At 42.0% G+C, this 24,226-nt stretch overlaps 3 protein-coding genes across 5 annotated transcripts; all 3 read left to right on the top strand.

Moving 5' to 3' along the window:
* The first annotated feature begins 1,629 nt into the window (after positions 1–1,629).
* On the top strand, positions 1,630–13,288 carry inf2 (inverted formin, FH2 and WH2 domain containing). 3 transcript variants are annotated; one of them, XM_011490453.3, is made up of 23 exons: positions 1,630–1,833; positions 5,056–5,463; positions 5,922–6,037; positions 6,159–6,318; positions 6,965–6,998; positions 7,197–7,338; positions 7,422–7,554; positions 7,729–8,277; positions 8,421–8,566; positions 8,654–8,715; positions 8,805–8,907; positions 8,983–9,068; positions 9,145–9,245; positions 9,330–9,400; positions 9,479–9,586; positions 9,680–9,750; positions 9,824–9,944; positions 10,026–10,190; positions 10,435–10,537; positions 10,626–10,778; positions 11,028–11,867; positions 12,138–12,191; positions 12,847–13,288. In XM_011490453.3, exons 2-22 carry the CDS (start codon positions 5,067–5,069, stop codon positions 12,188–12,190), a joined length of 3,714 nt encoding a protein of 1,237 aa, XP_011488755.1. In that variant the 5' UTR covers positions 1,630–1,833; positions 5,056–5,066; the 3' UTR covers position 12,191; positions 12,847–13,288. The 3 variants fall into 3 exon arrangements, with proteins under 3 accessions (XP_011488755.1, XP_011488756.1, XP_011488757.1); XM_011490454.3 differs by lacking the exon at positions 12,138–12,191; XM_011490455.3 differs by lacking the exons at positions 12,138–12,191; positions 12,847–13,288 and having other exon boundaries at positions 10,626–10,722; positions 11,028–11,464.
* An 82-nt stretch (positions 13,289–13,370) lies between these two features.
* LOC101171790 (adenylosuccinate synthetase isozyme 1 C) lies at positions 13,371–17,059 on the top strand. Its single transcript, XM_004082354.4, has 13 exons — positions 13,371–13,665; positions 14,333–14,435; positions 14,508–14,570; positions 14,645–14,695; positions 14,780–14,846; positions 14,923–15,030; positions 15,127–15,208; positions 15,276–15,402; positions 15,496–15,650; positions 16,063–16,187; positions 16,300–16,397; positions 16,510–16,659; positions 16,935–17,059. The coding sequence occupies exons 1-13, from the start codon at positions 13,474–13,476 to the stop codon at positions 16,985–16,987; spliced, it is 1,374 nt and encodes a 457-aa protein (XP_004082402.1). The 5' UTR covers positions 13,371–13,473; the 3' UTR covers positions 16,988–17,059.
* Positions 17,060–17,260: 201 nt separating this feature from the next.
* siva1 (SIVA1 apoptosis inducing factor) lies at positions 17,261–23,155 on the top strand. Its single transcript, XM_004082355.4, has 4 exons — positions 17,261–17,490; positions 18,608–18,796; positions 21,180–21,333; positions 22,955–23,155. The coding sequence occupies exons 1-4, from the start codon at positions 17,370–17,372 to the stop codon at positions 23,001–23,003; spliced, it is 513 nt and encodes a 170-aa protein (XP_004082403.1). The 5' UTR covers positions 17,261–17,369; the 3' UTR covers positions 23,004–23,155.
* The last annotated feature ends 1,071 nt before the right edge of the window (positions 23,156–24,226 follow it).

Here is a 24,226-nt window from a genome sequence, read left to right on the forward strand (position 1 = left end):
TTGTTCAGAGATGGCAGTCTCATTTATTATGCCTCTGCAATCGGATAACACAGAGATGCGTTTTGCTTTCTTTCTGTTTTTAGTCTGCGTTTGCATTCTCTGCTGTCTCCCCGACAGAAGCGCCATTGTCTTCATGTTGAATAATGCATCCTTAAGAGATCATGCTGTGACTCGACCGTTTGAAGCAGCACAGCAATCTGCTGTTTTTCTTTGTGGCAGGGAAAGTTTAGCAAGTTATACAGCCCCAAGTCACAAACACTATGACAATTAGTGCAATGCGGCAGCACAAACAAAAGCCAGAGGCATTGTTTTCCTTGCAGATACCATCCCTTTTTATCTTATTTTTGTTCTAATTTCTTCATATTATGGACCAATTTGAGATAGTAGGATCATTTTTTTCTCAATTCTTTTTCATTTTCCACGCTGGCATCATTACCTATTTTACTATACAGTAGTACATCAGTGTTTTATTTTATTTTTTTTCTTTTCAGATTCCTGACAGAATTTGCAAACCATACTGTTTTTCTTCAGTTGCTACTTTCTGTTTCAGATCAGCTGATGGGATGGGGAGTGTGGGAAGAGGGCCCAACCGCTGGCTGCTCTCAGCATCACCAGAAGCTGCAAGTTACACAACAAAACAAGCAGCAGGATCGGAATTGGATGCTTTTGTACTTTCAGAATAAAACGCCTCTATGTGTTTGTTGTTTTCCTGTAACGCAGTCGGTGTCCAGACTTTTTTGCAAAGAGGGCCAATGTGTGAGCGCCAACCAATGAATTATATGAACCCTTATAATAACATGAAGTGCAAAGGACTAATGATTTTTTTTAATTGGATACTTTTATTTCCACATACAAAACAGAAATACATCTATATACATTTTTTCCAAAATTTATGTTATTTTGTGTTTGAAAACTAAAAATAACACAAATAGTTATCTTATTAAGAAATACAAACCACTGTAGTTTTGATTAGAGAAAGAAAAAAAACTGTTCATTTAGTTTACAAAATGACATTTTAGAAATAAGCTAGAACGTGTCACAGAAGGGTCCGGCGACAGTGTTGCCTCCATTGTCTGTATAAGAGAGTTCTCTCCCATAGACAATGGTAGCCACAGATTTACAACAACTTCTAGTTTAACCAATAACAATCAAGAAATGGTGCACAGTTTTTAAAAGTGCTGGGGGCTGCATGTTGATTTTTATGAAAGGAAGCTGTGGGCTGGTAGAAATATGAATGAAAGCCATGTTGCCTACGGGTCGGAATATGGACATGCTTGTTGAAACATATTATGCATGAGCCCTGTGGGAGCAGCTTCAGCTTGGATGGATTTTTTACGTTTTAGAGAACACACCCTCTTTTTTTCGTTCTTGACCTTTTACTTTGTTTAGTTTATTGAGACCAAATATTTCACAACATTTCCAATGAATGCTATGGGGGGGGGGGGGGGTAGTGCGTTTCCTGCTTATTTTGTCTTTCATTTGTGTATGAAGAATGCATTGTTTTTTTTCCATGTCAAAAAAGCAAGATGATTTTTGTTGTTGTTGTTAAGCTAGTTTTATTTTGAAAGTACTGACCGGATGTTCCACTTCGGCAGCGCTCGTCTTTTCTCGGACGGGCTTCTTAAGTGAGTGAGAGCTCGGGGGCAGTGGCGCTCTCAAAGGGGCACCATCAACACACTGTCCAGCCCGCCACGTAGAGCTGAAACCATCGGTCAAATTTGAAAGGAAAGAGAGAAAAAACGTTTCATTGGGAGGAAATGTCTCGACAGCGAAGTGCTCCCCCCACGTGAATTCCCGAAGTGGGTTTTGAAGTGATTATTCTTAGGACTCGAGGTAAGAGACATCCTTCGATTTTTTTTACTGGTTATCTCCACAGCAGAGGCAGCCACAACTGTTGTCATTATTATTGTGCGCTTATTTTAATGCCACATTAGGGCGACACACGTTCCGTTATCTCTGGGTATTTCAGAAAAACCGCAAAGTGGCAAAGGTGCTCCCTAAAATGCCGCAATTTGGCGGCTCTAATGACGCGCTGTTGGCTGCGTGGATGGCTGCGTGGCAGCATTTTTATTTTTTATCTCCAACTGTTTTTTTTCCTCCCATCAAGGGTTTCATGCGCGTTCAAAATCCACCTAATCTGTCGCTGGAATCATGTTTGTTGCCAGATAATTTGTCAGTTTTCAGGGGTTTTTGTTCTCCTCCTCTCCTCAACAGTTGGACATCCGCAGACTTTCTGGAATGGATGAAATGGATTGCATAAGATTTGAACTCTTGGCGTGCGCTGGAGGAGTGAACAGGCATGTCAGTCACTCCCTTCAGCCGCAGAACAGGGGGGAGGAGAGGCAAGGAGGTGATCTGCAGATGTTATCTGTGGCATAATAACTTAAAAGAAGGGTTTGACGTTGTTTCACGTACGTCAAGCCAGGTCCCCAAATTGAAGCTAAGCATGCCACAACAGACCCCCCCCCCCCTCCCTCTGTTCTGATCATATAGATTAGTGTCAATGATCAAAAAAAAAATCACGAAAATTTCACAAATTTGCAAACTGCTCCAGGTTTATTTGATCATCTCCCCTCACAAATCTAATAGGTTATCTGCTCTATTGGTTTTGCAGCCATGTGCAGGACATCATCTCAGATCAGCATATGTCTCAGAGGAAACAAGTCCGTGGAGATGCTGCTGCACATTTGGATGTGTTGATGCTGTACAGTAGCAGTGGGCTGCTGAGTGGGTGGTGTAACCTGAGGACAGATGAGTAGGCTTGTGAATCAGCAGCCTGCAGTACATGGGAGCTCCATCAGACGATGTCGACAAAAATCAAAGTTCTTTTAAAGACCTATTCTGATGAAAATCCCGTTTTCTGTGTTCTAAACAGGTTCTTGTGATGTTTATCTGATGATGGAGGGCATATATTAAGAAGATTAATTCGAAAAATGGATTTTCTGAGTAGTTCTTTTATTCAAATCGTTGTAAATCAGGAGCAGACGACAATAAAATGCAGTCGGAAAAAGCTTGCAGCTCTGATGTAGAAGGCGCTACAGCAAACCACAAGGTCTGATGCATCCGGCAGTAGACGACTACATCCATTTGCGTTTTCCTAATTCAAGATGGCGTCTGGCTCCAACATTGCTCGCTGTTTTTGCTACACTACTAATGTTGAGTTGAGAGTGTGAGGATGAGGGGAAGTGAGGGAGGGCTTACTCTTTACCAACCAGTTCTGATGTAGCTCTGCAGAAACTATGTCCTCGAAAACGACTGAGGTTTTTAGATCTTGCCTAACCATAATTTAAAGAGCACTACTTCAAAATGGATCAAAAGATGATCAGAGTGGGACTTTAATCTGATTTACAGAACCGAATTTAAAAAAAAAAGTCTTCTTGTGTTATGAGTGCTTGGGGAAACTTTTCTTGTTTTTGTTTAAAAATCCACATAGGTGGTGGAAATAAAAAAATTAAAAAAATCCCGAAGGGGAAGTTGAGATGTCACGCCGGCTTCTTTGTCAAGTGGCGAGTTTCCTGTTTGTGGGAAAGTCCTTTCCTTCCCTTTAAGAACCTTCAGAGTCACAGTGAGGAGTTCAGTTCACAGCCCTCCCCTCCCCAAAACATTCCAAATCAGACTTAAAAGTTTAATAAATCATTATTATTGTATCTTTCTGCTTCGTATAACACAAAAAGGAGTCCAGAGAAAATGTTCCCAAGAGGGACAAGAAGCATTCCCTCCACGTCACATCCAGTGTCCGCAGCAGCTCTTTGAAGGCCCTTTGTGAAAACGCCATTGTCTGCATGTCTGCCTGCCTGCTGCCACGGTAACACTCTCCGAGTGGCAGCAGGACTAGACTGTTCAGTCAGAATCAACAAATGTCTTGTCAGAAAAATGTGAGAGAAGGGAATAATAGCCTGGCCTTAGCTCGACTTTGCACACGGCACTCAAAACGTGCTAAAAGTTGTTGCTCGATTTATTCATCCAGAGAAAGAATCAGTTTGCTTTTTTAAATTAAAAACAACGTTCTTTAATCACAAATGTACTTCTTTTTGAGCAGAAAAACACACGGCAGCTCCTCCATTTTTAGAAGGACTCATTCAGGCCAGTTTTCCTTTCCTAATGGATGACGCTGCATGAAGGAATTCCTCTGATCATATGTATTTTTTAACCACATCATGCACGGGTGTGGCACCCTGGAGCTGCAGCATTCAGCTCCTGATAGCTTTTGTGAATGTGACAAAGAATGTGTCTAATGTCCTGATACCCGATAACGTTACCCGACAAACTCATTTAGCAGTCTTTAAAGCTTTTAAGCCATGTGAGAACCCATCTACTGTGGTTTGCTTTAGCTTTTAAATATATGTCCTACTAAAAAAACATAATTTTTTTACATTTGCTTTAGCCTGTCAATTAATGTGAGGTTTTTATTTATTTATTAAACAGCAGTTTTATTTTTGTATAATCTTATATTTATGTGTTATTCTGGCATTTTTTCAAAAGTGTAATGTCCCGTTATTCAAAGAAATAAACAACAAATTCCTCCTCGGTTTGCTTGTATGTTTGTCTGCAGCAGACCGGGATGAGTCTGGCTTTGTCTGGTTGTGTTCGGAGAGCGGGACGCTCTTTCATGCAGGATTTTGTTGGAATGTTTTGGCTGAGCAGCTGTAGACCGAACTGCTGACTGATGTTTTACTCACTCCCAGCATGCAGAGCTGTCATTTCCCTTTTTCTTTTCCGTTCTGATAAAGCTTTTATTTTTATGGCCTGCTTCCTCTGGTGTAGATTGCTGTCACTGCATATTAAAGCCATTTAATCCTTGTGCTATCCTATGGGGTCAAGATGACCATTGACATGTTCTCCCTACCATGACAAAGGTGGATAAAGGTGGAAAGATTTCATGTAATCCATGGACACCAGTGAAGATCACAAATCATTGAAGAAAAAAGGTTCAGAGCACTGTCTAGTGGGTCTAGATGACCCAACTCCCAATGTTGAAGTGCCTAGGATAGCACAAGGGTTATATATTATTAGTTAAAGGTAACTACCAACTGATTGTTTGCTTTTTCTTTGCAGATCCAGCAAACATGTCAGGAAAATCCGATGGGAAAAAGAAGTGGGCGGCAGTCAGAGGCCGCCTGGGCTCCTCGCAGGACTCTGACACCCAGCAGGAGGCCAACCTGGAAAGCGCCGATCCAGAGCTGTGCATCCGACTGCTGCAGGTTCCCACCGTGGTCAATTACTCTGGGCTGAAGCGGCGTCTGGAAGGCAGCGATCAGACCTGGATGGTTCAGTTCTTGGAGCTAAGCGGCTTGGACCTCCTCCTGGAGGCCCTGGACCGGCTCTCTGGGCGAGGATGTTCCCGCATCGCGGACGCTCTGCTGCAGCTCACATGCGTCAGCTGTGTCCGTGCTGTGATGAACTCCTCTGCTGGGATCCACTTCATCATAGAGAACCAGGGATACATCCGCAAGCTCTCACAAGGTTGACCCCATGTCCCCGCTTACAAGCACTTCTTTATTCCTATTCATTTCTAGACTGAAAGGAGAGACGACTAAAGAAAATAAAATGTTTCACCATCTGTTTATCTATAGTAGGATGTAGCATTGAAGAAAAAGGAAAGACCACTTATATCCTGTGTTACATAACTGTTCTGTTAATGAATAATTGCTCTCTCGGTTTCATATACAGACACAAATTAAAAAGGATCGTGTCAGGACATTAAAATGTAATCTCACAGCACTTCTATCCTCAGACACTCACATTGCTATTTATATTCCGATGCTTCATAGACAAACATTGGCAGAGAAGCTGTAGTTTTGCTTATGCAGCCTGAAAGTTGTTAGGAAAAAAGCACCCTGCTGGAGTTTGGAGCCAAAGACACGAGGGTTTTAGACATTTATGGAAACTAACCGTGTTCGTTTTGTCTGATTTCCCCACAGCCCTGGACACCTCCAACATCATGGTGAAGAAGCAGGTGTTTGAGCTCCTCGCTGCCCTCAGTATGTTCTCCTCAGATGGTCACCGCCTGGCTCTTGATGCTCTGGATCACTATAAGGCAGTCAAACTCAATTCTACTGTCATTTTTAATGAAACAACAGTGCCTCCTAGTGGCAGCATGTAAAGAAAAACTCCTCCCTGACTAAAGTTTTATTTTTTTTCTTTCTCTCTCTCTCCAGGGCGTGAAGATGCAGCAGTATCGCTTCAGTGTGATCATGAACGAGCTGCAGGCCACAGACAACGTCCCTTACATGGTCACGCTTCTCAGCGTCATCAACGCACTCATCTTCGGCACAGATGATCTCAGGCAGAGAGACAAGATGAGAAATGAGTTCATTGGTGGGAATTGTGTTGAGCTTCTTTTGTTTAGGCTGTAATTCAAGGTGATGCTGATAATGTGATGGGAAGGCAACATGCAAAAGCAGAGCAGGCCAGCAGTGGGAGCTGCTCTGCGAAGCTCAGCATCCCTGCATTTTAGCTAAGAATAGGTCTCATGACCTCATTCTTATTAAAGAAAAGAAACTAGCCTGCTGTGTGTTTTGCATTAATGCAGACTGCATCATGGAAGGTATTTAAATAAAACATACTTGGACCTGTTAAAGGAAATGTAAATAACACTAATTTAATTAAATAACAAGGTTCAATGAAACTTAAAAGAGGTTAAACTCTTTTGGTTCATAATCCAATTTTAAATTCAGAATGTTTCCCTAGTGGCCTTAAGTTTATCCACCAAACTACAACCCAACTGAGCAGCCTCCTGACTGTTACACAACCCCTCCCCCCACCTGCACACCTTAAAACAATCAGCAGCCTGATTAGCCACGCCTCTTTTGTGATTGCTCACCTGTGACTCTCTGAGCAGTCTCCAGAACTAGCTTACAGTACAAAAAAGGCATGTTTTTTTTATTGCAAAGCTTTTCCGATGTTGGAATTATTAAACAATATAATTATTGACTTTGTGCTTGTAAACTTTGCCTTTTCACAGGCCTCCAGTTACTTGATATACTGCCAAAGTTAAGGTGAGCTGCTCCTCTTTTGTTCTCATTTTTTTTTTAGTTGAGTCAGCACAGCTGGTTGTAGAAGAAACTTTTAAAGGCTTATAAGTCTTTCAATTCTGAAAGCTTTGGTCGTTTAAGAGCAATCATCCTTCACTGTTTGGTGTTTAAATCATTTAAGTCGAGTTTCAGGCCCTAACCTGGTTTGTGTGTGGCGTGCAGGGAGCAGGAGGATGAAGACTTGATCATTCAGTGTGAAGCTTTTGAGGAGTCGATGGCTGAAGATGAGGAGGAGCTGTTGAGGGTGTACGGGGGAATCGACATGAGTGATCACCTGGAGGTTTTCACCGCACTCTTTAACAAGGTAGGGAAACATGGAGAAGATGGTTAGGTGGAGTGTTTGTCTCAGCCTCATAATTATTTATGTATTTATTTTTTCCCCTGCAGGTGAGCAGCTCTCCTGCTTCCCTTCAGCTGCTCTCCATCCTGCAGACGTTGTTGGTGCTGGGACCGAGTCGCACCGATATTTGGCTGGCCCTTGAGGCCCTCACAAATAGAGCCATCCTGTTGGCCCAAGACTGTGAGTCAACACTTTAAAACAATTTGTTTACTTGGTCAACAATTGGGAGGGGCTAATGGCCTGATGATGCACAATGGGAAGCAATTATTCAGAACAAGTGATTTAAAGCGTGTGTGTGATAAACTCAGGAAGGCTAAAAGCTTTTGTTTAATGCTGTTATGGCTCGTACTTCAGCTTGTTTGGAGTCCTGTGAGAAGATCCTGCAGCGGCTGATGTTCTCCAAACGGAGAAGCTGTGAAGGTTATCATGAAGTGGACGCGTCTGTGCTGAGGGTGGATAAGGCTGTGCAGACTGATCCGGATCACAAAGAGAAGCCAGACGGAAACAAAGGGTCCCCTCAGAGCTCAATGTGTGCCTCTGCTGCTCCTCCGCCGCCGCCGCCTCCTCCTCCTCCTCCACCGCCGCTACCTGGAGGGCTTAACATTCAACCACCACCACCACCACCACCTCCTCCTTTGCCTGGAATGCCTCTACCACCACCCCTGCCTTGTGGTCCAGGTGTGCCTCCACCACCACCACCGCCGCCTCCTCCTCCACCATTAGGGGGAATGGGGCCCCCACCTCCTCCGCCCCCACCTGGAATGCCTCCTCCACCACCTCCACCGGGTGGGATAGTGGCTCAAAGTGGCCAAGCCCTGGGGTGTGCTGCACCTGGGACATTGCGAAGGTGTCCCACTCTGAAGATGAAAAAGCTCAACTGGCAGAAGCTCCGCTCTGTTACAGGTGAGAGACTTTTTTGCAGATTCTAGACACAGTCTATAATATATGACATGAAAGGGAAAAACAATCCCAGATGTTTGTTTTCCAACATAATAAATCCAAAAAGAAAAAACTGATCCCATGTGTTTTGCTGCCTCTGTGCATAGACGGTCCCTCCATGTGGACTTCAGTGCAGAAGGATCCGCCTCCTCATGAACCGGACTACAGCAGCATCGAGGAGCTGTTCTGCCTCCCTGTGACGGAGTCCAAAGACAAGGGGGCAGCTGCACCCATCAAGAAGGAGCCGAAAGAGGTCTGCTTTGTCTATGATGGCCAGCACTCTGACCTGAAGGAGCTGAATTATGGAATTTATGCTTTTTTGTTTTGTTTTCTTTTCTAGATAACATTTATTGACTCAAAGAAAAGCTTGAATATCAATATATTTTTAAAGCAGTTCAAATGGTGAGATGCTACTTTCAAAGTTTTTTTTCTTTGAGTGGGATTTCTAGCCATTGCTTTAATAACTGGTTGGTCTTTGGTTGCATTTTCAGCACAAACGAGGATTTTGTGGCGATGATCAAGAGTGGAGACCGGCGCAAGTTTGACGTGGAGGTGCTGAAACAACTTCTCAAGCTGCTACCAGAGAAGCACGAGGTTTGTGACGGTCCTTAACTAAATGCTACTTTTTTTTAAAGCAATTTGTAGCAATGCCTGTTTTATTGAAAACAGATTGAGAACCTGAAATCTTTCCAAGGAGAAAAGGAGAAGTTGGCAAATGTTGACCGTTTCTACAGCGCTCTCCTCACTGTGCCATGGTACTGGTCTAGTTTTTTATTCGTTCTAATCTGCTGCTGTTGCCTTTCGACACTTGCTTACTCTTTCCTTCCGCAGTTATAAGCTGAGAATTGAGTGCATGCTGTTGTGTGAGGAGACTGCATCCATGTTGGAGATGCTCAGGCCTAAAGTGAAGCTGTTGGACGAGGCCTGTCATTGTGAGTTGATGTGTGTGTGTGGACATGCAATATCGTCTACGTCTGGTTATTCGTCAGCTAATGTGATTTCTGTGCAATTTTCAGCCATCAGAACGAGCACACTTATACCCAGCTTCTGCAGGCTTATCCTTGACGTGGGCAATTTCTTGAACTACGTAAGAACTCTTCCTCCTTGATGACATTCATGTCGTGCAGCTTTAAAAAAAATTTTTTAACGGTAGCTCTACTTTCAGGGAAGTCACACGGGGAATGCCGAGGGGTTCAAGATCAGCTCCCTGCTCAGGCTCACAGAGACTAAGGCTAACAAGAGCCGCGTCACTCTGCTTCATCACATCTTGGAGGTGCACAAATGACTGTTATAAAATCTCCAAGCTCAAATCTGCCTCCCTTCTTACTCTGGCTTTTTTTTGTTTTTTTTTCGCTTCTTTGCAAAGGAAGCAGAGGAGAACCACCCAGAGTTGTTGGCACTGCCGGATGAAATACAGATATGTCAGAAAGCAGCAGGGTATAGAATCTTATTTTTATTTTTTTAAATGAATAATTAGATTTGTAATGGATGCATAATGTTTTGTCTGCAGAGTCAATCTGAATTCTGTTCAGTCGGAGTGCAGTGTGTTACTGAAACAACTGACCGAAGCGACCAAGAAAGTTTCCAACTCTGACGATGAAGTGAAGGAACAGTATTCTAAAATTCTTCAGGTAAGAGTTCTTGCTGCCAGTACAAGCAGATTCAGCAGCTTCCCACCCCCTCTCAAATTTTCCCATTGCCCTCCCCTACAGGAAAATCTGGAGACCTGTAGTGTTTTGGGTGAGAGATTTGCTGAGATTGAGAAGAAGAGAAGCGAGCTGGCCGTCTACTTGTGCGAAGACGCAAATCAGCTGTCGCTGGAGGAACTCTTCGGGACCATCAGTACTTTCCGAGACCTTTTCATCAAGTCACTGAAGGTGATTGGTGTTAGTCATTTGGATTACATATTTTCCTGCTGTGATGTTTGTTCCGTGCATAAATACACAGCATACTTGAGGCTTCAGCTGGAGAGGGCAGTTCTTTTATTTGGGATCTGCGTATAAATAGACTGCTGCATGACTGGAAGAACTTCAGGTTTCAGCCCAAATGATACAACGGCAAAACCACAGTGTAGACTTTGTTCTTGGCAGAGAGTGACATTGTTTTATTTCATCACTAAAGGAAAACAAAATGAGGAAGGAGCAGGCTGCCAAAGCTGAGAAGAGAAAGAAGCAACTGGCAGAGGAAGAGTCCAAGAGGCAGAAGGGACACAATGGAAAAATAAGTAAGCACTTACAACAGAGCAATGGAAATGGCTAACCCATAAAATGTGGCACTTTTATTAGTTTTCTTTTTTTGTTTTTCCTCTCCAGTCAAAAAAGGCATCGCTCCACAGAACGATGGTTGCATCATTGATCACCTCTTGGCGGATATCCGGAAAGGTTTCAGCCTAAGAAAGACCCGGCCAAGGTGCGATTCGGATAACCTCCCTACTAGTGAAAAACGTAGAGATACCCGCTCGCCTGGTAAGGACAAGAAGTTGCGACTTCCATCCACAGTCCCTAGCTTCGTCCCCGATCCGCTTAACTACAAGCCTGCTTGTAGAAATACTTGTGCTTCCTCGCTGCTGCCAGCTCACCGGCACTTTCTTCTGCTTTTTACGCTGAGTTTTTTGGCTCTTATTGCTTTCAAAATGGCACTACCCTCTATAAAGGAGAGTGGTAAATTTAATTTGTTAAACTTTACAATCAGAACAATCTGCTTCTGTCCCTCAGGTTCAAATGTGAAGTCTGTCGACGAAAAGGCCGCCGAAGCACTTACCACGTCCTCCCCCGCCAAAACTCCGACAGAGGACCGGCGAGGGCTGACAGGAGAAGTGAACGGCTGCCTGTCCCCGTCAGAAGAAACTCAGACAGCACCCCGGCTCAATACAGGGCAAGGAGGAACAGCTACTTCCCCGATCACAACCCCAGGAGAGGCAGCCATAACGGATCCGAAACACCCGGGATGTCTTGTGCCGCCACCGGATGGTCCACGCCCAGACAAGCTCTCCACTTTAACGCTAGATGTGATCTCACCCCTGCCTCCGGCTGAAGCCCCTCTTCAAATGCATCTGCCCACAAATGGCTTCTCGCTAGATTCAAGTGAGACTAGTGTGCTGAGTCCATCCACCCTCTCTGATTTAGACCTGCTGGAGGTAGCGTTGGATAGCACACCATCTGAGAAGCTGATGCCTGAGGATGCAGCAGATATTGGCTCTCCAGTCAAGGAAAGTTTACCTAGCACAGACATGTATGTGAAGACTAGTGTGAGCAGCGTAACAGGAAGTGGGAGGGTGGAAACGTGTCCTAAGACACAGACTGTGGGGCAACAGAAGGCGCAGGTAGAGGGCACCATTGCAAGAAAGTGCAGCCAAGAGGAATTCATCACACGCCTACCTTCAGACCCTAAAGTCAGTGTGACAGCTCTTGACGAGGGCATCGGTGGGTGTGATGTTCCAGATGGGCCAGAGCCAGATCTGCCATCAGCGTCTGAAGCTGTACCCCCCTCCCTTAAACCGGAACCAAAGAAACAAGTGAGGCTCTTTAAGCGCACCAAACAAAAGAGTAATCAAGGTAATCTATCCATTCTCTCAAATAAAGTTCATGTTTGGAATGCTCGTCTCTCAGTGTGTTATAAAGGAAAATCTTTTTTTATTTTGTTTTTAATTTGCTTAACATTTTCCTTATGTATGGGTTATTTATTTGTAAGTAATTTAACAAATATATGCATTTGATTAAAAGAAACTCGGAAGGACTTATTTTTTTGCAGATTTAACATGAATGGATGTAAATCTCAGTCTATTTGAATGCTCTCTTTTCCATTCTGACTCTCTGAAACACAAGGTAACAGTGGAAAAGGACACAGTAAACATAAAACAGGCTGTGTGTTGCAGTGAGGTAGGTCAAATCGGCGAAAGTGTCAATCGGAGCCTATCTGCCTAACGGCCTCAAATCATCGTCCGAGCTTTGTGCCAATAACGCATCATCTGTCATTCTAACTGGACTCTGGTTTTCATGTGTCTGTGTCGTCCAACGTTTAACGCTCGCTATCTTTTAACTACTCAACTTCAGTGGTTATCACTGCTGAAATCTTGCTTTTATGATTCTAATGTCAAACGAGCCAGAAGAAAAGTGACAAAGCACTGCCTTACGCTTCTATTAACTCTTTTTTTAGCAAGATAATCTGACATGGCAGCTCCGGCCTGTCAAGTTTGAGATCATTAAAGTCATTGTGACCAAGTTGTGCCATGAAAGCTGTCACTTTCGTGTCCTCCGTCCATATTTACCTGTCCATTCTCTAAATCTGCAACTGGGGACTGTTTGACCTCCCAACAGTCTCTTGTGCGTCCTGTATGCCGTCTTTTGTTGGTCTGACCTGGATAACACTATGAATGCATTAAAAATATACATTTTCCTAATAAGTGTTGTATGCAAGCCAAAGTTTTTCTCTTTTGATTCTGTAGGCTTATCGGTATATGTAATCGCACATTTCCAAAGCGCAATAAAGCGTTTTTGGTACACTCCATTTCAATATTTTTTTTTTTCTTTCTAGGTGAAACCAGAAAAAGAAAATCAAGAGGAAAAAGAAAATATTAAGACTGAAGGGACGATTTTAACTTTTTGTGAATAAAAATTAAACTTGACTGTTAAAGAGGATTTCAAGAAGATTTTCAACGAGAAGAAAGAGGACTCATTGAGATTGATGGGATTTTTTTTCACTGTGTGGGTGCCAATGGGTCACTTTGTTTTTGTGACCATCAATGAAGTGATATTTAAAGGGGTAGGGGGGTAGATCTTTATATGCTATTGTAATATTCAGTGAATGTGATTTTTGCCATAAGCTTGTGTTAATTGGCAGCATAAAAGAAGACTCAGTATTGTAACAAAATGTTTAATTTATCCATCAAAGATGAATTTATTTGCATTTATATATTCTAAAGAGATGTTGGAATGTAACTTTTAATGTTATATTTTAATAAAATGTTGATCTGTTATCATTTTGTAATGACCAAGTGCAGCTTGAAGGAGACATAAAAGCTGCCGTCTCTTGCGGTGTTGGAGATCACTTGCACGTCCCTCTGACATCACACGCGCAGATGATCCGGATACCCCAATCCCCCCTCCAACCTCTGAGACGCTTTAGTCTTCTTGAGACAGAAAGCCTCAAACAGCCTTCATCATGTCGCTCAACTGGCCGTCCAAAGACCACAAAAACGCGAATCCGTCCGCCGGGGCCGGACAAAAGCGTCTGCGCAACGACGACGCGGGGAACAAAGTGACGGTGGTGCTCGGCGCGCAGTGGGGAGACGAGGGGAAAGGAAAAGTCGTCGACTTACTTGCTACCGAGGCTGACATTGTTTGCAGATGTCAGGTAAATGTCTAAAATGGTCATTTCAGCCTAAATGTATAACGGTTTTTGCATAAATGTGACGAAAATGCGCATCGGGGTTCTAATTTGGCACAACAGGTGTCCAAGCCTAAATCACTTAAAAATCCTTCACATTTGAAACATTTAAAGGTGATTGCACCTTAATGTTGTATTGTTTGTTTAGATTTCGACTCATGTGTTGGGCTTTTGCTTTGGAGACCCCCAAAACATGTCTGGCATTCCCTATAATGTCAAATGTCATGACTTTTTGTTCACCCAGTTTAGAGTTGCTCTGCTGCTTCAGCTGAAAGGCAGACTTAAAAAAAAGAGTTAAAAAGAAAATTAAAAAATACCTGGTCTGTTTGTGACACACAAGACTACAGAGGTAAGAAACACTGCAACCTGTCAAACAGTTGTGTTGTATGCTGAGAGGACGAGCACCCAGTGTTCTGGAGGCTCAAAAGCCCCGCCCACCCGGCTGGAGAGGTCACATTCTCAGGGTTGATATGTGAGAAGGCCAGGCATTAGCCAGGGTGGGGGGCTTAGCCAAGTCTGTTTAAATAGGTGCAGTGAAGGGTCAAACCAGGAAGGAAAGGGAAAGGCTTAATATCCTTAACAATCACTTCATGTTGCAGCATCTTCTGAGGTGATCTACTTCTTTGATATACAGGGTGGCAACAATGCAGGGCACACTGTGGTTGTGGACGGAAAGGAGTATGATTTTCACCTTCTACCCAGTGGAATTATTAACTCCAAAAGTGTATCTCTGATTGGTAAAAGCCTCCAACTTGAGTCTTTGAGGAGACCCAATGAAACTCCTCTTGACTCTTGATTTGCTCCTCCAGGTAATGGAGTGGTCATACATCTCCCTGGATTGTTTGAAGAAGGAGATAAAAATGAGAAAAAAGGTATTTCAGCGTAAAAGTATATGAATGGTAGAGTGTGAGTGCTCATCCAGGTGTGTCGCCTCATTTTTCTGCAGGTCTGAAAGGCTGGGAAAAGCGACTCATCGTTTCAGACAGAGCCCATCTTGGTTTGTAAATAGATATTGGCTTTATTTAATTTTACTGAAGCTTTTGAAGTCAAGATTTTAAGGAGTCTGATGGCTTCTCCACAGTGTTTGATTTTCATCAAGTCGTCGATGGCTTACAGGAGACGGAGAGACAAGCACAAGAAGGGAAAAAGTAAGAAAGAAATACAACAATAAACCTAAAATCTCTTCGAATCTTCCTGGATCTCATGCAAGATGTCCCATTACAGCATTGGAACAACCAAAAAAGGAATTGGTCCGGCATATTCAAGCAAAGCATCTCGGACTGGACTGCGTGTGTGTGACCTTCTGGGGGACTTCAAGGACTTTTCTACAAGGTGTTTAGTGATGTTATTTAACTTTATTGTTTAATGGAGTCAAATCTATTCCTTTACAAGAAGAAATAAGATTTTAATTTCAAAAAATCCTTCCAGATTTAAGAATCTGGTTCATCAGTATCAGTCCATGTATCCGTCCTTGACAGCTGATGTTGAGGAGCAGCTGAAAAAACTGAAGGTAGTTGCTAGGTTACATTGCTGAACCGCTACCAAAAGCTGCTTTGACTAAGCTCTCATTTCGGCAGGAATATGCAGAGAGATTGCGCCCAATGGTCAGAGATGGGGTCTATTACATGTACGAAGCTCTTCACGGGCCTCCAAAGAAAATCCTGGTTGAGGGGGCAAATGCTGCTCTGCTTGACATTGACTTTGGTATGTTTTTATTAGCATCATTTATTTTCATTGCATTCATGACAATACATTTTTAAATGGAAATTGGGTGTTGTAATAAATGCTCCCATTCAGGCACATACCCTTTTGTGACATCATCAAACTGCACCGTGGGAGGAGCGTGCACTGGCCTCGGCATCCCTCCCATGAATATAGGTGATGTGTATGGTGTATCTAAGGCCTACACCACTAGAGTGGGAATAGGAGCCTTCCCCACAGAACAACTGAATGTAAGTGCTTGAGATTGCTTCTAAATGGCCATTAGGCTAAACTATCACGTGCTGTTTTTGCTATTCTGGTCAGTAAAGAGGCATGTGCTTCCTCAACACTGACAAGTACAGTTTGTTATCGTGTGACTAACTATCAGGTTGTTTTCTAGCTTAGTGCAGCTGTCATTTTTTGTGAAAGAGCAATGTCCAAACTCTCTTCCCCTTGTTTGCAGCTCACATGCTCACAGGGTTAAATTTAGGGCAAGAGTGTCTGATCTGAGGTTAAGTTACCTGTCACGGAAACTGAGGGGGGATGATTCAAGTTGTTAAATCCTCTCCTTCAAGGAACTTTGTTATACTCCGCTGTTTGTTTCATATCCTTAGATCTATATGCGTATAAATAAGTCTCAAACCTTACTTTCTTCTTTAAAAGGCGGTTGGTGAGCTGCTGCAGACAAGGGGTCATGAGGTTGGCGTGACTACAGGAAGGAAGCGGCGTTGTGGCTGGTTGGATCTTGTCATTGTCAGATACGCTCATATGATTAATGGCTTTACAGCGTGAGTGGCTCAAAAAATCTTTTTTTTAATTTCATTTTTTATTGCTGATTGTTTTATCTTACGATGGTGAACTATCATATGCATAAGTTGTGTTTTTTTATATTTCCAACAGCATTGCCTTGACAAAACTTGACATTCTGGATGTGCTGGATGAAATTAAAGTTGGAGTGGCGTACAAACTTAATGGCAAAAGAATCCCCCATTTTCCAGGTACTTAACTGGGAAAAATGCCAGAAAATACATTTCTTTTTAATATAATGAGTTAATTTATTATCTGAAATAACACATTTTTCATTTTTTCTTTTATTTATTGTAAAAACAGCCAACATGGATGTTTTGCACAAAGTGGAGGTTGAGTATGAGACTTTCCCTGGTTGGAAGACAGACACATCTGCAGCCAGGAAGTGGAATGACCTCCCAGCCAAAGCACAAAACTACATTCGCTTCATTGAAAACCATATTGGAGTTCCCAGTATGTATGACACAGACTGTTCCCTTTTATTTAGAGGAATTTACCACTGACTTCTGGAGCTTGGATATGGAAAATTAAAACTAAACAAGACAAACAACCGAAATCTATATCTATGTATAAATATGGCAAACATAGGATAACTTACATATTGCACTTATATATGACACATTTAAACCATTTTATATTAAATCAAAATGGGCTTAATAATTGCTTGAAAAGAAGTAGGAGAAGCCATATTTGCATCTAATCTTTTCCTCTCTGTTTTTTTTCCTTAGTCAAATGGGTTGGTGTTGGGAAATCAAGGGAGTGCATGATCCAAATGTTCTGAATCAGGATACATCTTGGCAAAAGAAAGGATTCAACCTGTTAAAGCAGATAATAAATGTCTGTTATCATGAAATTGTGTTGACTCCTTGTTTTGGGAAATAATAAAAAAAACTATTTTGCTTTAAATATAGACTTATTCCCTACTTCTAACTATTTTGTATTCAATATTTTATTACAAGAAATAAAAACACACGTTGCCAACAGCACTAGGCTGCGTCACGGCAGTAATTTCTCCTGTAGTTGTCTGATTGGTTATACTTACCACGTGACACATTTGCGCGTCTATGATTGGCCCCTTTCCTGGCACCCTCCAATTTTCCCGCAACAAACAAGTGTGAAAGTATCTGCGTAGCAGCACATGCTATGCACGGTTAGCAGCCGATATGCCTAAACGAACTTGTCCTTTCCCCGAAGTCTTTTCTTCTCAATATAAGATACATGTCAGACAGCAGGAACTGAACAACTATGGAGTGTTTGGCAGCAAGTATAGACAAGAGATATACGGTAAGTACACGCGAGGACACTATTGCATAGCTAGCTAAAATTAGCTTTTCGTTGTGCTTGACGCACTTAGTTACTTGAAACTACTCGTCTTTAAAGCTTTTCTGGTATTCATTTTTTCAATGTTTTCATTGTTTTGTTTTTATTTTAGTAAACTTGTTATTCAAACTTCGCCTTATGTTGTGCCTTATGTTATGTTGTGTTACGCCTTATTATATCGCCCGGCTTAAGTTAGTTTAGCTTCAGGTTAGAAACTTCTACTGTTTACTGAAATCATCGTCACTGACTGACTGACTGTTTTCTGAAGATAATCAATATGCACTTGATTTTGTTACTTGAAAAGAATCTGACTGATCCGAACCGGATTACGAATACTGTTAAACTATCAAATGAATAAATCATAATAGTAAACTTTATTTGTATAGCACCTTTCAAGATAAAAATCACAAAAGTACTTCACAGTAAAAAAAAAAAAAAAACAGAATATAAAAATAATTAAGAAAAAGCAATTTTAGCTGCTTTTTAAAAGAAAACCCTGAGTCTGCAGATCTGAGGCTGAGAGTAAGGGAGTTCCAGAGCGATGGAGCCCCTGCTGCAAAGGCTCTGTCACCTTTAACCGGGTTCTCTTTACAACCAGCAGACCCTGATCACATGACCTCAGGGACCTGCTGGGGGTTTACGGCTGCAAAAGGTCTTTTATGTATAGACCGGTACTTTGCTATTAAGAGCTGTGTATGTTAAAACCAGGATTTTAAAATGCACTGGGTAGTGGATGGGGAGCCAGTGCAGCTGGATTAATAACGGGGTGACGTGTGAAAACCTGGAATGGTTTGGTTAAAAGCCTTGCAGCAGCGTTCTGGACAACCTGGAGCCGTTCTAAAGATTTTTTGCTCGAGCATGTGAAGGTGGAGTTGCAGTAATCAAGACGAGATATAAAAGCGTGGATGAGCATCTCCATCTCAGAACGCAACTCAATTGGACTCAGTTTTGCAATATTTTTAAGATGACAAGAACAAGAGCGAACAAGTGACCCGACATGACAGTCGAGGGATAAAACCGGGTCAAGGATTACCCTGAGGTAATGAACCGGCTTGGCTGTTTGTGTTTGTTGTTCACACAGAAAAAACGAAGAACTTGCTTTTCAACGGTGCCAAAGCTGTGATCAGTACAATATGGACCGGGGAAGAGAAGAGTGCAGCTCCGCAGCCCTCTGCACAAACGGATTCACCTGCATGCAGCAAAACCCTTCTGAGAGGACAGATGCTGATTGGCCACGACGGGAGACTAACGAGGGCGGGTGCTGCTAAAGGTGAGCCTGAACAACCAATCCATACGTTCTGAGAGGTATATATTAGAAAGAGGGGGAAAAAAAGGGTGTTCGACTAGCAGTCAATAAAGTACTTTGCTGGCTATAGCTACCAAAATATAGTTTCAGTTTGATTAATTTGTTCATTTTTTAATGCAACTTTAGTTTATTTCCTCAGAAGTTTTTTTTTTTTTACACAGGTGGTTTTTGTGTGCGCTTGTTTTAAGCTATTCCTTTTCCAAGCCTTGAAACAAGCTTTGAAACAGTTACTGTGACTTTACTATACTTAAAGTCATAGTACGTATATGTGCATGTGAATAAAAATCCTCTTTGTGAGTTAAAGTCCCACTCAATCATATTTGGAGTTATTTTTAAATTGTTCCCAGGGGTCTTTTAATTATGATTATGCCATTTTTAGCCAAAATCATAAAACTGTCTTTTTCTTGGACAGTTTCTTTAGACCCAGCAGGATTTCGTTAGAAATTCACCTTTGAGTTGTTTGCGTGACTGTGGGTGCGGAGTAAGCTCGTCCCTACTTCCTGTCATCCATCTGTTTACACGCTGTCCCTTTAAGAATGGCAAGCAATGGTGGTGCTATCCAGCCACAGGCCAAATCCCAATTGCGTCTCTACCTTTGCAGCTTCTCCCTATCCCTACATTTATCCCTTCAAGCGGAGAGATATTTGGATGTTACAATTCCCTGATGACGTCATCAATAGTCGCCGGTCATGCAAGTCAAGCAAGAACAAAACCTCAACACAAATTCCAAAAGACGGATGTATTCAACAAAAACCTTATTTTCACATCTCCCTTGGTAACTAGCCTGCATATAAGGTGCAACTAAGCTGTAAAAATGTTTGTTTAACAAAGCTTTTGTTTTGTGAGCTGCTGCTAGTTTTAGCATCTTGTAGAGAGAAACACTTCTCGCGCTAAACGGTCTGTTTCAGGTGTTGAAATGAATTTGTTGTACTCCCACTTTTAATAGCAACAGCCTTCAAATGCATTGTGCAGCATGCGTTTTGTGCTCAAAGTCTTAAGCCACAAAACCGAGACAGTTCCATATAAATGAAGAAACTGTGACTGTTTTGGGAACAAGCCTCTCTTTAGTTGTGCATCTGCGTGCAGCGAGAAGCGGGCATGCTGACCTTGCTCCGAGCAACGGAAGCCCTAGAAAGCAGAGTGCTGGGAAAATAAAATCCAGAATTTCCCAAGAACTAATCTTCTTAAATAACAAATTCGACTTTATCAATAAAAATCGATTTCTTGTCCAACCCCAATTGAGAAAAGTACTCAAACACAATTTTAAGCTCACTTTTCCTTAAATATTTTCCCCATCATGAGAAAAACATGTTTTGTAATTAGATGGATCTTTGAAGCAGTATCATATTGCCTCCCATTTTTATTTCTGCTTATGTTTAATATCCTGCCATCACAATAACCTGCAGCTGGTAGTTAAGTCATTTACTTTTTGTTGCTCTATCACCTTAGCTTCATAGAAAAGTGACCCTTAAAAGCTATTAAACTTTTTGTTGACATATGACAAAGTTTTTTCTATAGCAGTCGTTCTTTTCAATGTTAGTTTATTTTCTGTCAGCTTGAGTCTCTGCCTTTTTGCCCTTATTTGTACGCTTAAAGCCGGTGACCTAACAGTTTCTAATAGTGTTGTAGAATCTAGAGGCCTTCTTTTTAATCGTTTGATGGTTCCAGTTTTGCACGCTACTGCCTCCTTGTGGCTAGAGTTACACATTACCACCTGGAGTAGGTAACGGGTTCGTAGTTTTAACATACAGGATCGAAGCTGCTCCGGTTCTTTGTTGTTACTTTAAGATTTTTTACATGTTTTTTTTTTCATCGTTGATTAATTAAATTAATCATTTTTTCATCTTAAACTGGGATTTAGACATTTTTAGTTTGATTAGCTAAATTCTTGGGTTTAAAAAAAAAATTAATGTCCACCAAAACAAGAACATGTTTTAATTCTTTTTCCCTGTGCAGATGTTTTAATTGTTTGACAAAAGCTTAAACTTCTTGGGTTTTAGGCCCCTTGGATCACATTAACCCTTGTGCTGTTCTAGGCACTTTAACATTGGGAGTTGGGTCATCTAGACCCACTAGACAGTGCACTGAACCTTTTTTCTTCAATGATTTGTGATCTTCTCTGGTGTCCATGGATTACATGAAATCCTCTTCACCTTTATCCACCTTTGTCATGGTAGGAGGAACACGTCAATGTAAGGGTGGGGTCATCCAAGATAGCACGAGGGTTCAAAGGATTTGGTTCACTTAATACTTTCCACCAGCAGGTGGCAGAGTTCATACAAGTTTGCCCACCTTATCAGACTAACTTCACTGCTTTGCTAAAGGCTCATGTTTGTGACTTGTCCAGGTAACCCAGTGGGTCCCACAGGTTGCTGTGTGTGTCAGAAGAGCCAGGGACCCAGGACGCCGTGTTCTCAGTGTGATCGACTGGCGTGTTCATCCTGTGTCCGACAGTGCTCCAACTGCTGCAGCTTATGCTGCTCTGTCTGCACCATCTTAGAGTAAGTTGAAAACTTGAAACTAAACTCTGTTCACCCGTCTCTATACAAAAGCCCGTTAAACTTTGATTGAAAGCCTCTTTACAGTTATTGTGCCTCATTGTTGTAACAAATGTTCATTTTAATCAAAAATCTATTAAGTAAAAAGCAATTTGTTTCTGCAAGTCTGCCACTCCTAAATTACTGTCATATTGATATTCACCTGTTGACTCCTGCTGATTAAATGACAGCCAGAGTGTTTTTCAAAGCCTTAAAGAGCCACTAGATTATTCTTATCATGCGATCAAAAATTGGGCCCAATCATGTCGTTTCAGACTTGATCGGAATTGAATGTTGAATCCCGATCATAATCAGATATTCATTTTATCCTCATTATTATGATCAGTGCCATATATTGGAATCTTATTACAACAGATATATTTTCTGCGCTTGGCCCATGTTCACAATGTTTTCTAGTGCATGTCTGCCCCCTTCATTGAAAGAGGCTTGGTGTGAAATGTCAATGGTGCAAATCTGGTGAATCTTGCTCCAGGCTTTTTCCTTCACAGCTCTGTTCCGATACACGAAAGACCTGGTGTCATAGAATTCCTGCTTCCTTAAAACACAAATATTCATTTCTCTTCCATGGTCATTTTTCATACAGTCGGCCTCTTCTGTGAATGAAAAGGGACGCCAACGATACTTCACTTTTACATCTAAGGCCCTGATTGCTCAACGTTTGACCTGGTTTAACTTTCAACGCTCGTTCATTTGCTACACATGTTTTTTACATGGAGGCTAAAAACGGCCGTAGAAACTTGCACAGCGATGCGTGAACGCCAGGGTCATGAACTTCATTGGAACTGGCCGCTTGAACCTGAGTTGCAGAGTGTGGTGTGAACGTAGCTTTAAGATCATTGGATGTTGGTTGGAAAAGCTCGTGAATGTAAACGATCCTTCAGGTTTGGTTCAAAGACTTACAAATATGTTTCTGTCAATATAAGTAAACCCCTGATTGATTTGAAATGAAACCTAAAGAAGGTTGCTTTAACTTTAATGCATTTCCATTAAAAATGAACCAGGACAGTGTTTTTTCTTTTGGTTTTATCCTAAATAATGCATGTTGGAGATTCTATTTACTTATGGAGTTTAGTCATATTGGTTGACGTCAAATCCTTCGATCTGTCAAACCGTTGGTGCTCACTCACAGCTGCCACGACATGAAACATGCAGTAAAAACCAAAATCAGCAATAACTAATAATTAACTCATAATTACTCAAATGAACACAGTTTTCCATTTTTATTAAGAATAAATAGAATTTCTTTAAACAACTGGTCCTCCCATCCTATTTTAAGATTTAGGTATCTTGATCAATCTTCCTGTCTTCCCTTAAGGGTATTGTTTTATTTCTGTTTTTTTCCATAATTTTCTTTTGACTACAACATTTCTTGAATCCAAACTAAAGAGGATGAAGCTTCACACAGGAGGAAGCATACTTTAGAAGCTGAAAGTGGGACTCTTCGCTTTCAGTCAACTGTAGTTAAAGTTTTTTGTTGTTTTTATACATTCCTAATCATAAATCACATTGAATTAATGAAGAGGCTGTTTGAATCATAACGTGAGGAATCTTTCATGTGTTGCAGTTACAGCGGGCGGTACGATGAAGTACTCTGCTGCGGCTGCTCTACGTAAAGGAAGACCAAAGGCTGGAACACAAATGTATATTTAAACACTGTAATTGCATTAATTGATATTTTATACCCTTTTTTTCTTAATTCATGTTTATGTAAATATTGTCATTTGAAGGTTTGATTGAATAAACTTGAACCCTTTTTAGAAACGTTTTTGTGATTGTGGTTTTGTATTGTCTATTTTACCTTTTAATAGACACACAAATATAGAAAAAGGAGCTCAACATGGAGCTAGAAGGTTTGGGATGACTGCACAGCGGCAGGAGGTCGCGCCCTCCATACTCGGTGGAGGAATAAACCACCCAAACTTAGAAAGTATTCCTAATCCACTCCTTGAATGTACCAAAGAACAACATCTGACTCCTTGTATTCTGACTGACACTGATAATCAAATTGCAGCTTGTCCACACTGACCTTGTACATCTACTATCAAATGTATTTCAAATAAAACAAGTGCTGAGCGGTAAAGCAGGCTGCAGTCATCCCTGCTGGACGTGACCTTTGGGTGGAGTCATCTCTTTCAGTTGGCTGCTGCTCATCGCAGACGACGATCCGTTTCAGGGTCAGATGCTGAACGCTCTGAGTAATAGTTCTTCATGGCAAAGGTCCACAACGGGACTTTAGAAAAGTCTCGTCTTGTGACACTGTTATGGATACGGGCTGGGATGAGTGAGTGCATGTGAGCTTTTTAGTCACATCGGCTGCTCAGCGGCCCAGTTGTGGCCCCCGTCTTTTGGGAGCTCTTGCAGTTGGTGGCCCAGGGCACCGCTTGATTTCTGCTTGAGTGAGCAGACAGCTGCTGGCAAAGGGTGGCGTCAGGTTGTCTGCACATTACCCGATAAGACTCATGAATACGGAATACTTGAAAGAAAAACATTTATTGTTGAAGTCTGAACAGTTGATGTCATGGCCGCAAGAAACGCCGCGACTGATGCTGATCAGATGGAAGAAATCACAGTTCCTGCAACTTCTCATTTAGTCTTCGACCAAGCGCCCGTCTCTTCTCCTTACAGAGCTTTGAAGAAAACAGAGTTGTCAGGCTTTTCCGTGCATATTTATCCATGCAACTTAAAGGTCATGTTGTACTTTTCTTGCCAAGAATGCTCCTCAACTCCCCCTTGCTACATGTGTGTCTGTAGGGGGGTGGGGGGTGCAGATAATCACCCACGGCGCTCCAGACAGCACCAACTGCAGCAAGCCAGCAGGAGCACGTGGCTTTGTCTT

This window comes from Oryzias latipes, chromosome 22 (assembly GCF_002234675.1).
Source record: "Oryzias latipes chromosome 22, ASM223467v1".
Lineage (NCBI taxonomy): Eukaryota > Metazoa > Chordata > Actinopteri > Beloniformes > Adrianichthyidae > Oryzias > Oryzias latipes.